At 35.6% G+C, this 16,062-nt stretch overlaps 1 protein-coding gene across 1 annotated transcript; it reads left to right on the forward strand.

The window, feature by feature from the left end:
• The first annotated feature begins 9,598 nt into the window (after positions 1-9,598).
• On the forward strand, positions 9,599-15,814 carry LOC143922639 (kelch-like protein 24). The gene is made up of 9 exons (XM_077445968.1): positions 9,599-9,989; positions 10,856-11,012; positions 11,089-11,286; positions 11,423-11,587; positions 11,887-12,063; positions 12,409-12,572; positions 12,638-12,860; positions 13,352-13,541; positions 14,991-15,814. Exons 1-9 carry the CDS (start codon positions 9,982-9,984, stop codon positions 15,134-15,136), a joined length of 1,428 nt encoding a protein of 475 aa, XP_077302094.1. The 5' UTR covers positions 9,599-9,981; the 3' UTR covers positions 15,137-15,814.
• Positions 15,815-16,062: the final 248 nt, after the last annotated feature.

Below are 16,062 nucleotides of genomic sequence, written 5' to 3' on the forward strand. Positions count from 1 at the left end.
GGCATGACCGCATTTGAAGCATCTCTGCTTTGTTTGGCACGCGTGAACTATGTGCCCTGGCCTCAAGCAGTTGAGACATAGTCGACGTTTTATGGCGTTCGACCTACGCTCATCACCGCTCATTTGGCGGAATGATGGACAGGCTAGCAGATAATGACTTCCGCTGCAACTGATGCAGGAGGGGCGTTCCCTCCTCACATGCAGAACTGCTGCCTTCGGATTCGTAATGGTTCTTGGTCGAGGATTCGACTCGCCTTTTAAGACGAAGTCGGCATTTGCCATCGATTGGCACTGGCACGTTAGAAAATGCATTATTTTGCTAAACGTGCAGTCTTCATACTTGGGAGTCTGAAACTCCCATTGCTGAAGTGTACTCCGGTCGAGTTTTCTGGTGATAAACATCACCAGAATCTCGTTCCAGGTCTCGACCCGGACGCCCAAGTTAACGAGCGCACGTACATGCATGTTGGCATCATCTATGAGACGACGCAGACTGACGTGATTGTTGCTCACGACTGGCTCGGCTTCAAGCAATGCCTGAAGGTGATACTGAACAACAATTTTTTTGTTGTTATAGCGTTGATCCAAAATGGACCACGCGCTCGTAAATGAATTTGAAGCTAATTCCAAGCCGTCAACTAAACGTTGGGGCTCTCCTTTTAGGCTTCCTAGTAAGTATTGGAACCGGGCGATTTGCGAACACTCGCCGGCCATAGCGGCCAAGAAGCGTTGTGAAAAAAGCGGCCAATTTTGGACGTTGCCTTCGAAGGTGGGCAACTCCAAACGGGGCAATTTTATTGCCGAATTTGATTGCGGTACAGGTGACATTGTGAGGTTAGCGCCATCTAACGGTGAAGCGCTCAATTGCGGCTCACGCAAATTGATTGCTTCGGTACATCGCACGAAGGCGGCCATATGCTCCCTATCAAATAGGTCCACGACGGATTCGGAGGCCTGCGCCTCTTCTTGGTCCAGCTCGTTTATCTGAGCTTGGATCGCTTCGAATTCAGACAGTAATGGTCTGATTGTTTCGAGCCTGATTCTGAGCTCGAAGATGCTCAGATCGTCCCCCAATTGATTCGCGTTTCTCGTTAACCGAGCGCGAATGCTTTTCCGCGTATTTTTAAGCGTACTCAAAGACGCCATTATTGAAATGCGACGAAATCAAACAAAGGAAAAAATGGACGCGGGAAAAAACAAAATGGACGTTGACGACCAAAAAAAATAGCAACAACAACAGAAAAATGCTAATTACGACCAACCTGGATTCGGCGACGTTGGAAGACCAGCTCTGAAGACATCCGGCTCGAAGGACAGACAAAATGTACAGACTCCAGGGATGTTCAACTCGAGAGCACCCCCGAAGTCGGTTTTGTGAGATAGCTAGTGGTAAGCTTGGGCGGGGCTGGTTTCCTCAAGGTGCCTTCCTGGATTCAGAAGGTCTCTGGTTGCGGCAGTGTGTTGTTGGCTCGGCGTTCGGCTATGTTCAAAAGGTCTCTGGATGCGGCAGTGTGTTGCTGGCTCGTTGTTCGGCTATGTTCAGAAGGTCTCTGGTTGCGGCAGTGTGTTGCTGGCTCGTTGTTCGGCTATGTTCAGAAGGTCTCTGGATGCGGCAGTGTGTTACTGGCTCGTTCGGCTGGTTGATCTTCCAAGTCCGCGTAGTGTAGTGGTGGCAGGTCAGGAGCTGGATGTCGACTGGTCTGCTGCTGTGTGTCGACTGGCATTGTTTGGGTTGTACCTCCTTTTATAGTGTTTCTGGTATCGCCTGAACCATGGTGGTGGTTGTTGATGCGTAAGCGAGGAATGTGCTTTTGTCGAGGGGTAGAATTTTCTGGAATGATTGGCGCCGTTCCGCTCGATGTAGTTTAATGGCTGCGGTGTGCTTCGACCGGTTTGGTTCCGCTCGACTGGTAGGGGTGTTCCACTTGAGTTTAGTTTAATGGCTGCAGGTGTGCTTCGACTGGTTTGGTTCCGCTCGAGTGGTAGGGGTGGAACTTTTTCGAAGGTTTTGGCACCGTTCCGCTTGAGTTTAGTTTAATGGCTGCAGGTGTGCTTCGACTGGTTTTGGGAATGTATTCTGCGTCGCAGTAAATGTTTTTGATGAATGTGACGAGATTCCCACAAACTAATAGGTTATTTACGTAAAGCATCCGACTCAAACACAAAACAGAAAACGTTTAGATTCATTCAAATGTAGCATGTATCAATGGCATTGACTCAATGCGAGTATCTAAAAATGTGTCGATTTGAAAATGTAATTGATATACATTTCTTCAATTTTCCCAAAATTTCCATCGCCCAAAGTTCCCAGGGAAAAAAACCCGGTTTATTCCCAGGTCTTTTCCCGCTGGCACATCTCTAGCCATACATAGTGAGTGTGGCAAGCACGTAAATACAAATCTCCAACACTCCCCATTGATTAGTGCTTGCCGATATATACAGTACAATATTAAAATACAAAATTCAAAACTCTCACCGAGTTTACATATACATCATACATTCAATGATAATCAATTAAATATCTTCTTCTTCTTCATGTGCTGTTCCGACCAATTGCCTTATGGTCGGCTTTCATGACCTTACGACCTCGAAACTGCCCGATGTTTTTTGTACTGGCCGCATTACCCCCGGTACACAGTCAGCGCTTTCAATTGAGCGCTTTTGAAGTGCGCGTTTCGAGATACTGAATTTCGTATGAAAGCGCCCGAACGCGTACACACTCGGCCGACTGTGCCGACCGTTTCGACCGTTGCCGAGTGAACACATTTCTCGCAGTTCGTTTCCCCACTCCTGAATCACCAGTTCGAGACTGGTGATGTTCATGATACATGGAGACGAGCTCCAGTATTCGGCCGGGATTGAAGTGAGGTAGCCTGGTCTGTCTTCGTATCGAAGGCATACAACGTAGCCATGTGTGTTGGTACTATAACCTCAAAACCACGCCGTGCTTGTTTGTTTGTACACAAACTTCGCCCCCCCTTTCCCTCTGCTTGCTCTCTGTACATGTTAATATAATCATTATAAAAAGATTAAAGACCTGTTTTAATTGATACATAATCTCCCGCCATTTTCCTTCTCCCCACATTACACTCACACACATGCTGTACTTGAGGGAGAGGGAGACAGAGAGCCGACCACCAGCAAAGACCACGGATACGACTTTCTACGACACCGTGGGGGAAACCACGCCACACTACCGCCGAGCAACTACAAATTACAAATTATAGGTGGCATCTCGATTGAGAATGCCTGGCGTCCGAACAATTATTATGTACATTTATGTATGTGCCGGTTATTATGAAATTGGAATAAGTCATATATTTCATTTTTAAATAAAATATTTATAAAAATATATGTATACTGTATACATATATTTACTTTATCGATGTATGTAGTAACAATAGATGAAGTTTAGTAATCATGAGAAAATTCGAACTCGAGATTGACTTATTCCAATTTAATAATAACCAGCACAATTATTGTCCGAGCCAAAAACCCTCATGGCCGTTGGTTGTCCTCTTACGGCTTCGGCTCCTGTTTTCTCTCTTTTACTCTGATCATCTGTCAGTCGCTCCAGAGTCTCCCGTGGGTCCGGCGCCCGGTGATCCCGGCGCAGACCGCCAGATGCAGCGTCCCTCGTAAAAGCCGGCCTCGAACTAAGGCAGGCTGGCCCCGTGATCCGCCCAAGCGATCACGGCGAGCGCTCATTGGCATCATAGAAGCCCTCCGAGGAGTATGGCTTCTTCCATAATCGTGCCTCACCGACTATGTCTACCGACTATACTCGAACACGGCGAGCTCTCAGACGCTCGTGAGACTCCGACCGAGAGGGTCTTGGCGTGGCTGGTCTACCCTTCCTGACCAGCCACAGCCTCCGCCATAAAGGGGCACAGGCGCCGAGAAACTTCCCGGCGTGCCATCTATTCATCAATAAAAACGAGATCATAACCGTTACTCTTTGTATAATTCCCCCACCCCGCACCGTTCCAGAGCAAGCTGATCGAGACGACGACACACACACACACACAGCCGCTGGTCACCCATACATATACACACATTACAGCTGCTGAAGCTATCGTTCAATTATAAAGAAAATTGTTAAAAATAAACAATTTTTTGTTTAAAAGTTCCCTTTTTTATTTACTAACCTCATCTTATTTGACTATACATATATAACAGTTGACAACCTTAACTTACGCATGCCCGGGAAACTACGTCCGGGGAGTGTAGGGGGTAAGATGTTGGTAAACGGACTACTAGTCATATGTGAACCAGTCACAGGACAACCGGTCGCTCTAGATTGGTCACACGTGATCACCCGTCACACTAAAACTGGTCACGATAAAACTGGTCACACTGAAAAATTAGTCACGAAAAAACCGGTCACACCCAAAAATTCGACCAATTTTTAATTTTTGGGTGTGACCAGTTTTTTCGTGACCAATTTTCGGGTGTTACCAGTTTTCTCGTGACCAGTTTTAGGGTGTGACCAGTTTTCTCGTGACCAGTTTTAGGTTGTGACCAGTTTTCTCGTGACCAGTTTTAGTGTGACGGGTGATCACGCGTGACCGATTTAGAGCGACCGGTTGTCCTGTGACCTTTCGCCCCCATACCAATATAAATTAATCATATGAAAGATGCATGTTGAGTTGCATCAAGTATGCCTACTACTCAAACGAGTATTGAGCAACTATTTCAGCGTTGAAATTAATTTGAAGCGAGAAGAGGCAAACAATAACGGATGATTTGCCATATAGCTTGTTGAAAACTATTTATGTTTAATTTAATATTTGTACACATAATTCATTGTACAGTTTTTAATCTGGAGCACAGAGCGAAATATGGAGCAGAGCTGGAGCAAAAACTTCCATACTGAAGTGAAGCTGGAGTGGAATAATGAAAATAATGGCCTTCTCTAATCCTCTGCAAATTAATTCTAAACTTATTCTAAAAAATTATAAAGCATTCAACGAGGGACAGCAACTTAGATGATTATCATTTTTCATTATAGATTCTATAAAAATTTAACGCAAGACTTATATTTTACCGTGTCAATCAGAATGAATTTGAGTGAGCTTTGTCCATGTTTTATTCTCAGTGCCATATACTAGACTAAAACTAGGTATCCTCCTTTGAATTTTTTTTCTCTCCTAAATCACAGAATAGATTGAGCTGAAACAATGAAAATAATGAAAAAACTGAAAAAACCGAAAAAACTGAAAAAATGAAAAAAATGAAAAAACTGAAAAAATGAAAAAAATGATAAAACTGAAGAAATGAAAAAACGGAAAAAATGAAAAAACTGAAAAAATGAAAAAAAAATGAAAAAACTGAAAAAATGAAAAAAATGAAAAAACTGAAAAAATGAAAAATATGAAAAAAAAAAAATTGTTCCCCATACTGGTTGAGGGTTGATCGTCCGTCACATATATACAAATATACAAATATATATATTTAGCGACAGTCCGTTTTTATATATAGTATTCCAAATAAATTATTTATTAAATATGTTTTTCCAATCTGAAGTAATACTTTTATTATTTTGTTTCATAGTTTATCGTATTTTTTTCCAAAACTGTTCAGTGTAGCAAAGTGAACTTTCTTACCTTTTAGTTTCAGTTTAAAGTGAGATAACACGATAAATTTGCTGAAGATCATGGTATTTTATAATTATAGTAATAATTTAAAAAAATATATACAAATCGGACGACCGGAAATGGAACTGTTCAATCAAAATGTCAAGAACGGTGACCTGAAAAATGCAATCGAGATAGTTGCACTCTCCAAACACCCAAAATGCGTCAGGGGGTAGTTGTATGTTATCCGAGGGCGCTAACCTTTTTTGTGAAATTCTATTGCGTAAGTTATTTTTGAGCGCCTTTGAAAATTAGAAAATTGCGCTACTATTCAGTGCAATTTAGTGCATCTTTCAGGGAACCGTCAAGAACATGCATCTTTATGCATTATCATGGAATCGTAAAAATTACCTGGAGACACACTTTTTCAATACTGATTCATTCTGTAAGTTTCATTGTTGCATAAACGTGTTGCATTTCAATTTATGTTTTTTTTTTATCATAAAAGCATCAGAAGAAAATTTATTAAGTGGATTTATTCTAGAAGTTTTATTGCATGTAGTAATTATTCATGACAAATTAACCCATGCACTAAACCAAACTGGGATAAATGCAAAGGATATCGCCCTTTTGAAGAACCTATATTGGAACCAATCTACTGTTGTGAAGGTTGAAGACTTGGAAACCGAAAAAGTAGAAATTAGTCGAGGGGTACGGCAGGGATGTGTATTGTCACCCATGCTCTTCAATCTGTATTCGGAAATGGTGTTCAACCAGACAGTCGATAGTCGAATAGGAGTAAAAATAGACGGCGAAATTATAAATAATATCCGTTTCGCTGATGATACGGCAATATTGACTGAGAGTGCCGAAGACCTGCAATCGTTATTGATCACAATTGATCATTCATGTCAAAAATGGGGTCTGTCTATTAATATCAACAAGACAAAATCAATGGTCATATGTAAAGAAAAGACGGATCCATTAAACCTGAGTGTGCGCGGACAAATGATTGAACAGGTCGAACAATACGAATACCTAGGAGCAATGATCAATACGGACGTCAGTTCCGAAATGGAGATAAGAAGAAGGATCGAAATAGCAAGAAATGCCTTCGGCAGCATGAAAAATGTTTTGTGTTGTCGAAAGTTTTCTATGAAATTGCGCTTAAGAGTCCTGCACTCCTATGTTTGGTCGGTGTTGCTGTACGGATGCGAAACGTGGACACTGTTAGTGGCATCCATGAACAGGATAGAGTCCTTTGAAATGTGGTGTTACCGGAGGATGCACGGGCCATAAACGATGTCTGCCCATGGTAGTCGCCTACGTCCGAATACGGATTCGGCATTAGAAGAAGAAAAAGTAATTATTAATTTAATGTATTTTTATGTACTATCTACATTTTTTAAAAAAAAAAATGTAGATCATTATTTTTGTCGAAATATACTTTTTTGACATTGATTTATTTGTTATTATTGAGTCGTTAAGAACTACACAATCTCCTTTTTACTTTTTTTATATAGGTATAATAACTTTTCAATAGTCTGAAATATGGAATGTCCTAACAAAATATATACATAGGTAAAATGATAATAATTAAATGAAAAATTTTCATTATATCCTTAATCTTATATTATTTTTATTATATTTAGAGAATGATTTTCTTCAGCAATTATTATTTAGGAAATCAAAGTAGTGACGCACCCAAAGTTTTCCAAAAAAAAGAAACATGACTGAAGTTAATTTAAAATCCTTATTAAGGGATCGTAAGATACCGTACCATATATATCACGAGTGTTTTTATATGGGAGCCCTTCGATTTTGATCCTAGAATAATTTTGAGCCAATTTAAAACTAGTCTAGGATCTCAGTTAGGGTACTTTGAGATGGTATACCAAATTTGGTGATTTCAAGTCAAAAACTGCGGCTGTGCGTAGCAGACATGCACATAAACCTATACACACACACACACACTCACACACCATGCACACATAAATATATATATATATATATATATATTTACATATGCAAGGATTTTTTTCAATAGTGCCGGAACTCATTTTTTGTCAAAAATTTTAGTAAAGAAAACTGTCTGATTGCTTTTGAAACATTAAAAATGCAACAAAACACTGCATTATTTGACAAAAAAAGCCCTGCATATATATGTATGTATGTAGATACATACATACATGCATATGTACATACATTGATAGACTAAGGCTATATTATACATAAATTAAAAATTAATGTTTTTTATATAAATATATGTACATATTTATGTACATTTGTCGTATATGTTTGTATATACATATATACTCCAGGATTTATGTCAGTTTGCATAAATAAAAATATTTTTATACTTTCAAACCTTTATGAATATGAATAAATGGAAGACAGAATTTGTAGTAGTCAAATTATCGCACTTTAACATGCATATGATCAGATGCTTATAATATAACATGAGATACAAATCAAAATAAGAATATCCACAATACATGTACATTCGAATATATCAAAATAATCTAGATCTAATAATTCAGGCCAAGTCGGTGGTGGGGTGATTTGGTGACCAACAAGACAAGATATTTAATAATACAATGAATAGTTATGTATATGTTGAACCAGATGTACAACAGGAGGTACAATCTTTCTCTGTCAGAAAGGCGCTTATTTAAAAAAAAAAAAATAGCATATACAATATTAGTAGACACCGTTAGTATTAGTACCGTGTAACAAAAATTAATGCAGTAGGTACATGTATGTGCTTTTAAAAGTTTATATCATTATCTGACTTTTTGGATCCAATTATGTACTTATCTCCTAAACCACTTAACAGATTAGGTTAAAACTTTTTTTACATGTACATACATATATGATAAAATTCAAACACTTGTTTTTTTTTTTAATAATTTTATCTAGACCGAAATTAGTACTTTTATTCTAGAGTTTTGAGGTGGACAAATTTAATTTAATTTATATATGTTTTAATTTATCACATTTAAACAATTTTATTTACAACAGATTTTGATTTATATAAATATTTTTTAGTTTCTTATATTTCAATTTTGTATAATTGGACGATTGGGGGGGTCTGTAACAAATTAAAAATAATTTGGGGGTGCATAGACAGCGTCGGGTGATCCGCGAAAGAAATATAAAGAAAACACATTTTCATTATTATGAAAGTTAAAATACATAATTAAAAATCCGTTGCTACTGACGGTGCTACGGCAACGACACCGAGGCTTTCTGGCATGCTTAAAACAAGCTATACTGAATGTATTAATTGTTCATTATGATCTTATTGAACGCTTATATAGCTCACTAGATTATGTCATTAGAGCAGTAAATAAAATCAAAAGGAATGCCATAAATGAGAGATTATTTTTCACAAACTCAGATGTATCTATTCCAGGACAGGGGCAATTTATTGAAATATCCAAAAATGAGGAACTAAAACCAGTGTTTGAACGAGGATCCCACAAATTCTTATTACAAAAACACTGTACATACAGAAATCTAGTAAAATAATAAAAATAATAAAAGGATACAGAAATCTGCTCATAAAAATGACATATATATGTAAATTTACATAGCTTATATGACTAACTTATTTGCCAAATTTAACAAAACCAATTTGAAGCTGTAAGGTTATCAATGAAACTCAATAAAAGCTATAAGTAAAATATAATATCTGCCTTTGTTGGCAAAATTTTTCTATACAAACAACACTTGTATAGAAGAATGTTCTCCGTCTTCAAATTTTATAAAATTGCGAAAAAGAGATGAAGATTTGCAGAAGCTGTTGATTGGTTTCCCGTCTTCCTATTTAGTATAATGTGGATTTGGAGCAGTTATGAACCTCATCACTCATGAAACTAATATAAACCTTGTGAAAAAAGAAACCCACTGGAAATAAGTGCTCGTGGAGACTAAGTAAGAATGTTACACACAAACATAGAGTCAAACATAAATAATCTCTTATCATACCATCAGGTTCACCCATCTCATTGAAAAAAAATGTGTTTTTGTGTTTTAAAATAATTTAATAAAAATAATTACAATTTCAACAAATATTACTTTGAATAACAATTTTTTTGTTAATATGTTATTTTATTTTGTGATAATTAAATTTTTTTATTTTGTGATAATTAAATAATAAAAATTACAATTTCAACAAATATTACTTTGAATAAATTTTTTTTGTTAATATCACCATTTTCCATTCAAGACATAAAAATCTATTTTATAATTTGTATATTATGCTGTTATGTATAGTTATTTCACTTGAGTGTTCGTGGTCAGGTTTAGGCTTAAATAAGAGGTCCATGGCCATAAAAGTTTGAGAACTACCGAGATGGACTAAGCTTCCTGCAAGATAAAAGTGAACATTCTCCATATTTTAATGTCAAAGTAAGTCGCCAATTTTATTGCCCAGTAATTTTAATAATATTTGAATGCACACCCACCCACTTGACTATTATCTGGATCCGCTAATGCATTTGGAATTGAAGGAGTTCGTGTGAAAAGGAACGTCGTGTGTGTTCCTACTTACATACATACATTGTACGAGTTGAAAAGCGTTGGGTCGAGATTGGAGCTTTATCAACAGTCAACAATAAAACTTATTGTTGCAAAGCAATTGCAAAAATTGCAAATATACTCATATGTAAATAAGGTGTTGAATTTCTGCGAGCGATGGTCTGGATGGCGTGAAAAATGTGCAATTTTTTAATTCGCAACTAAAACTGCACACGCTGCAGACGCCATACATTATCGTCTTACAATTCTTTACAAATAAAATGATTCATTTTGCTTAGTCGAAGATTACTCGTACTAACAGCTCGTACGAGCTGTTAGTGTTCAATCTGTTTGCCTTTTTGATCAGCTCAATACCATCGGTGAACATGTTTGGGTTGATATTCGCCTAAATAATTTTTCTCTTTTAATATGCGTTTTATATTTTCCTCCCAGTGAATCACCTCATATAATTAGTTAATTTTTTTCAAACTTGCAAAAGAACTTAAGGTTTTTGGCTGGCGGGAGGGTTAATTCTAGGAGTTTGAGTAATGAATTAATTTTTATTCCCGAATTATTAAATATGTATTTGTGTATATATTTGCAAATGTGTGTACGTGTATGTATATTTTTGTGTATATGTAATTATTATTGGCCAGGAAGGCCCATGGGGTTTACCTGCTAGACCTTCCTGGTATAAATATATAAATAAATAAATAAATTTCGATAATCGTTGATAAATGATTTTGTTTTTCGGTAAGTGGATGCACACTTCACGAAATTAACTGTTGCATATTGGACATCGACGAGATTCGCCTGAACCAAGCTATGGATCTATCGAATATTATGGGGATGTTGACACCTTTAGAAAGTTTAGAGCAAAAAGCGATGGATTTTATTATTGATAATTTTGGGATTGTGAGTAGTGTCGATTGTAAAAAATAGTATTATTTCTTAATTAACAATAAATAATTTATATTTACACATATTTCAGTTGTACAAAACGCCAGAGTTCTGTCGTTTACCGGATTCTCTCGTATTGAAAATTTTGAGATCAGATCGATTAAATGTGTCTTCCGAAGAAGAAGTCTTCCATGCTGTGAGACTTTGGATCACTTTTGACGAAAATAATCGTAAAGAAAAATTAATAGATATGCTAAGCTCAGTGAGACTAACATTGTTGTCCTTGGAGGTAAATAATTTTGTGTTTCCCTATCACTGACGTATTTTTCTATCACTCGATAATAATGTTATATAAATTTATAATATTATTATTACATGATTTTTATTATTATATAACATTATAGAATATTAATTTTTATTTTCAGTTTTTCCTCCTTGAAGTTGTGGAATTATGCGAGCCATTCGAAGAATGTATGATCAACCTCAATCAAGCTGTTTATGAAATGATGATACCCAATCATCTCAGCAAACCCAAATATCGCATGGGGAGAGCAAAACTGGCAGTCATTGGTGACTCTGAACTCACAGACGTGAGTATGGTGTATAAATGCTATACCCTATTTGACTTACCATCAGCAATTGGAAAACTCTAGACTTCATCTTCTAAACTCTAGAAGATTCATAGTACATATATATATATATATATATATATATATATATATATATATATATATATATATATATATATATATATATATATATATATATATAAATATATATAAATTTTGGGTAACATTTTGCTGATGAATAAGAATCGTATATTTTCCTTCTGACTGCCAAGTTAACTGAAATGAGTATAAATTTAAATTGAATATGTACATGTTTTTAGGCGTCCAGTACTATCGATATCTACGATGGAGTCAGAAATACGTGGACCCAATCAAAAAAACTAAATATCGACCGTGCGAGGTTCGGTTCAGTCGTTGTTAACGATTGGATATTAATCATCGGTGGATGCAGACCGATAAGAATATGTGAAGCGATAATCGGGGTACCTCTTAGCGAAGTATGATTCAATTTATTTTTAAACGTGTTGTAAATTGGACCCTAATAACTAATGTGCAAATTAGTAATTACCAAATTACTGATGTGATGTAGTTCACCAATATTTTGATCTACATGTAACAAATTTTTAGATAGGTATAATTAATTACGTTACATCTAGTTGACTAGCTATAAGTTAGAGTTTGATATCCTATAACAAAATCCAAGTGGCGGAATACTATTCACATGTAGATCAAATCAATTATTTATTTTATAAACTAATATTGTAGAAATATATACCTACATAATATAGATAGAAATACATATTTATAGTATAATCGAAATAATTTATCTTTATCGTTTGTAGGTAATATATATAGATTTAAAGGATGGCCAGATTCACGAATTGAAATCATTAAATGGACCACGATTCAACTTTCAAGTGGCAACAATTTCAGACGATTCATCTACTGACGTGTACGTCATCGGCGGTTTTAGTGATTATAAAACTGCATTGACGACAGTGGAGAGGTAAAATCTAAAACTTTAACTGTTATAAAATAGTAATCCCTATCTAAAATCAAATCTCTGAACAGGTGGAACAGCGAGAAGCAGATCTGGAAAAAAAATATCGCTCGTATGCTCACGATAAGTATTCATCCCGGTGTATCCGTCATCAACGATAATATATATCTGACAGGTGGCTTAAGAACTATCAACTTAAAGATTTATTGCACCGACCTAGTACAAATGTACTCACCAAAAAACAATAAATGGATATATTGCACGCCCATGATCCAGAAAAGAGCAAATCACTCGGTAAATGGAAACTAGAATTTAAGCTTGTTTCGCTGTCAGTTTATGGTTTTTGGCGATTTCGAATTCCATAAGTCGTACTTAGTTGATAGATATTAAATTAAATTGAAGACTCCCAATCAGCTGCTTGGTTTGAAAGTCCTATAGACTAGTAAAATTTGAATCATTCATGGAAATGTTAATATAAGGCATAAGTGGTATTTCGTTGATAAATATTAAATTAAATTGAAGACCTCCAATCAGCCAGTTGGGTAGAAAGACATTTCAGACATATAGTCCCTATAATATCAGATGATAGTGACCATATAAATTACTTGAATCATTCATGGAGTTGTGAATATAAGGCCAGATTCTGATTATATTCTCATCAAATGTCTTAAACTGACAGTAAACACAGTCAGCATATACATACATACATATATATATATATATATATATATATATATATATATATATATATATATTCATCAATACTTATAATTTATCGTTTTTAGAGCGTGACAATCAATGGGAAGTTATACGTCGGCGGTGGCTTTTGCAGCATCATCGGTAATCAAATACGTCATCTCATAAGTATGGAATCATTCGATCCTGTAGCCAACGTGTGGACTAGTTTTTCTGAGTTGCCGAGTGCGAGATCAGGAGCCGCACTTATTTTCTCTCAAAACAAACTGTTTCTCATAGGTGAGATTTTGTATATAGTATTACAGCAAATTTTTTCATAAAGGGTTTTAGAGGAGTCATAATTGATCCTTTTATCATGTGTTTCTTCTATACCATAAAATATCTAGATATTTCTGGATACTTTTTTTTATAAATAATACTCGACTCATCATTCCTTTTGTGGGCAATAAATGAATAAATGAACATTCAAATTCCAGTATCGTACTGAGCTCCAAAAACACTACAAATCAACTTGAATTAATCTTTTCTAAACAATAATATTATGATAATTCAAAAACATCCAATAAAAAATACAAATGCAAAAATTGCAAATAAAAATATAAAATATAAAACATGGTTACAAACATTTTTCCACACATCTTTAAATATGCAATTTTTTCAACCACAAGTTCTTTTACACTGTACATTGTCATCTCGATGTTTCTCCAAGCCACACATCCCTTAATTACTTCCCATATCTTTTCAATTGGATTGAGTTCCAGCTGAAATGGGGGTGACCTTAGAGTCTATAACATACTTTTTCTGTCGACATTTATGCTCCAATACTAATTTATAAAGCTCTGCGGGTCAAAATAAATATTTTTTTATGTCAACCACTGCTTTATAATATCTTTTTAGGAATCTAGGGTCAAAAATAAGATCCATTATCTATCACCCACAACAGAATTCGGTACCAAATTTGGAATCAACTTTTCGGTTATCCATTTCTTATAATTGTCGAAGTTCATTTCATGGTGATAATCTCCGGTTCTTTGATGACAGGAATTTGGAACAAAGCCTCGTTCTGTACCGGCGTTTACAATTATAAATCCTGCTCCTTTGGATGCCGCATTTACATATAATGCCACTTTCCGAAGAATCTCTCCACGTCATTGACTTGTGTTGTGTGTTGAATGTATATACATATGTTTCATCGGTATACACGATTGGTCTACCTTCTGCTCTAAATCGAGCTATTGATCTTAAAAATGTGATTCTTTTATATACATTGCACATTTTCTCTTGTAACAATTTTCTGTCATCGGACATTTTTTTTCTGTCTGGACTGTGAAGAGTAGTGCGCTTGCCCGTAAACCCTATGGATTGTTTCATTTTTTCCAATATCCCAGAACGCATTTATTATTTATAATTTCGAGAAAATCTCGGGAACTTTGTAACCACCGTCACTGTCAAGCCACGCGTCTACCAAGAAGCAAAAAAGGCGTGGATTCGTATCGGCAGACTAACGATATCTGTACACCCGGGCACGCACACTGTCTCAATTTTCTTCTCTCGTTGAACGAACTCTACATGTGGCCATTTTCAACACTACAGATATGAATTCCAGAGAATGAAATTAAATCGACAACTCTTATTTTACGTTTTTATTCATAATTACTCAAAAGTGCTATACTTTCTACCTTATACTATCTCTTTCTTCAATTTTTAATTTAATCTTAATTGTTTTAGGGGGAACAGTTGCACAAAAATCTTTAGACGATGTCTGTGAGTATGATCCGAGATGTGAAGAATGGATAGCCCGTAAAAGTCTCAGCATTCCAAGGACCGGAGTGCAAGCATTAATATTGCCATACGACGTTATAGATTTTCAATAATATTTTTGTAACAAAGTATACAATACAGTAAGAAACTTAGAATATGCTATCCAAGTCTATAAGCTAATTGCCCTTCACATTTTAAATCTAAGTTCTGAGTGTATTAGTATTATAACATTAAAGCGTTTGGATAATTTTAATAAAATAAAGAATGTATGACCGAAAAATGTAGAAAGTAATAATGCGATTTTTGAACGTAAGCGGTGAGGACGGATGAGTATTATGAATGTATTACGTAATATTATGCTAAGCATATTTAACATAACAGAATACATATTTTGTTTCTAACATTCCAAAGTAAGGCCCATCCAAGATAAGACCCTCCCAAGAAATTTTTCTGTAGAATGATTGGTCCATCTTCTTTTAAATAAACACAGCTTAAGATTTTTGATCCACGGGACTACTGATGCCACCGTAAAAGTTAACATACATTTATGATTCCATATTTACCATTAAGTTTTTAGTCATAATGTTTCATATTGATATGATTCAATGACATCTTCACTCTTATTATATTGATGTTGTTATTCTTATTTAATATTTGCTTGCTATTGTATTCAAGTGAGTGTTACATGCAATAAGCAATTTAAAAAAATTAAGACTTTATAGGTAAGACCTATACAAGGTGATGTTATTTTGTAAAATCTTTAAACTATCGAAATAAAAATACTTTTCTTGAATTAATGAGTTTTATTTAAAATTTGATTATAACAAGATATGTATCTCTACTGCGGTGACTAGCTACATTTAGGATGTTCATAATAAAGCTGACCGGAAAAGTCTATATTAGGTCGTAGCGAAAGACACGAATTTTGGATTTTCATCGATGGAACTAGTGGAAAACGTGCATCGTATCAAGAAAACGTAAAATCAAAATTTTCATTGTTTATTTTTGATAAAGTAGGTACCACGAGCCTATAAACGTC

The sequence above is a fragment of the Arctopsyche grandis genome, chromosome 2, assembly GCF_051622035.1.
Source record: "Arctopsyche grandis isolate Sample6627 chromosome 2, ASM5162203v2, whole genome shotgun sequence".
Classification (NCBI taxonomy): Eukaryota; Metazoa; Arthropoda; class Insecta; order Trichoptera; family Hydropsychidae; genus Arctopsyche; species Arctopsyche grandis.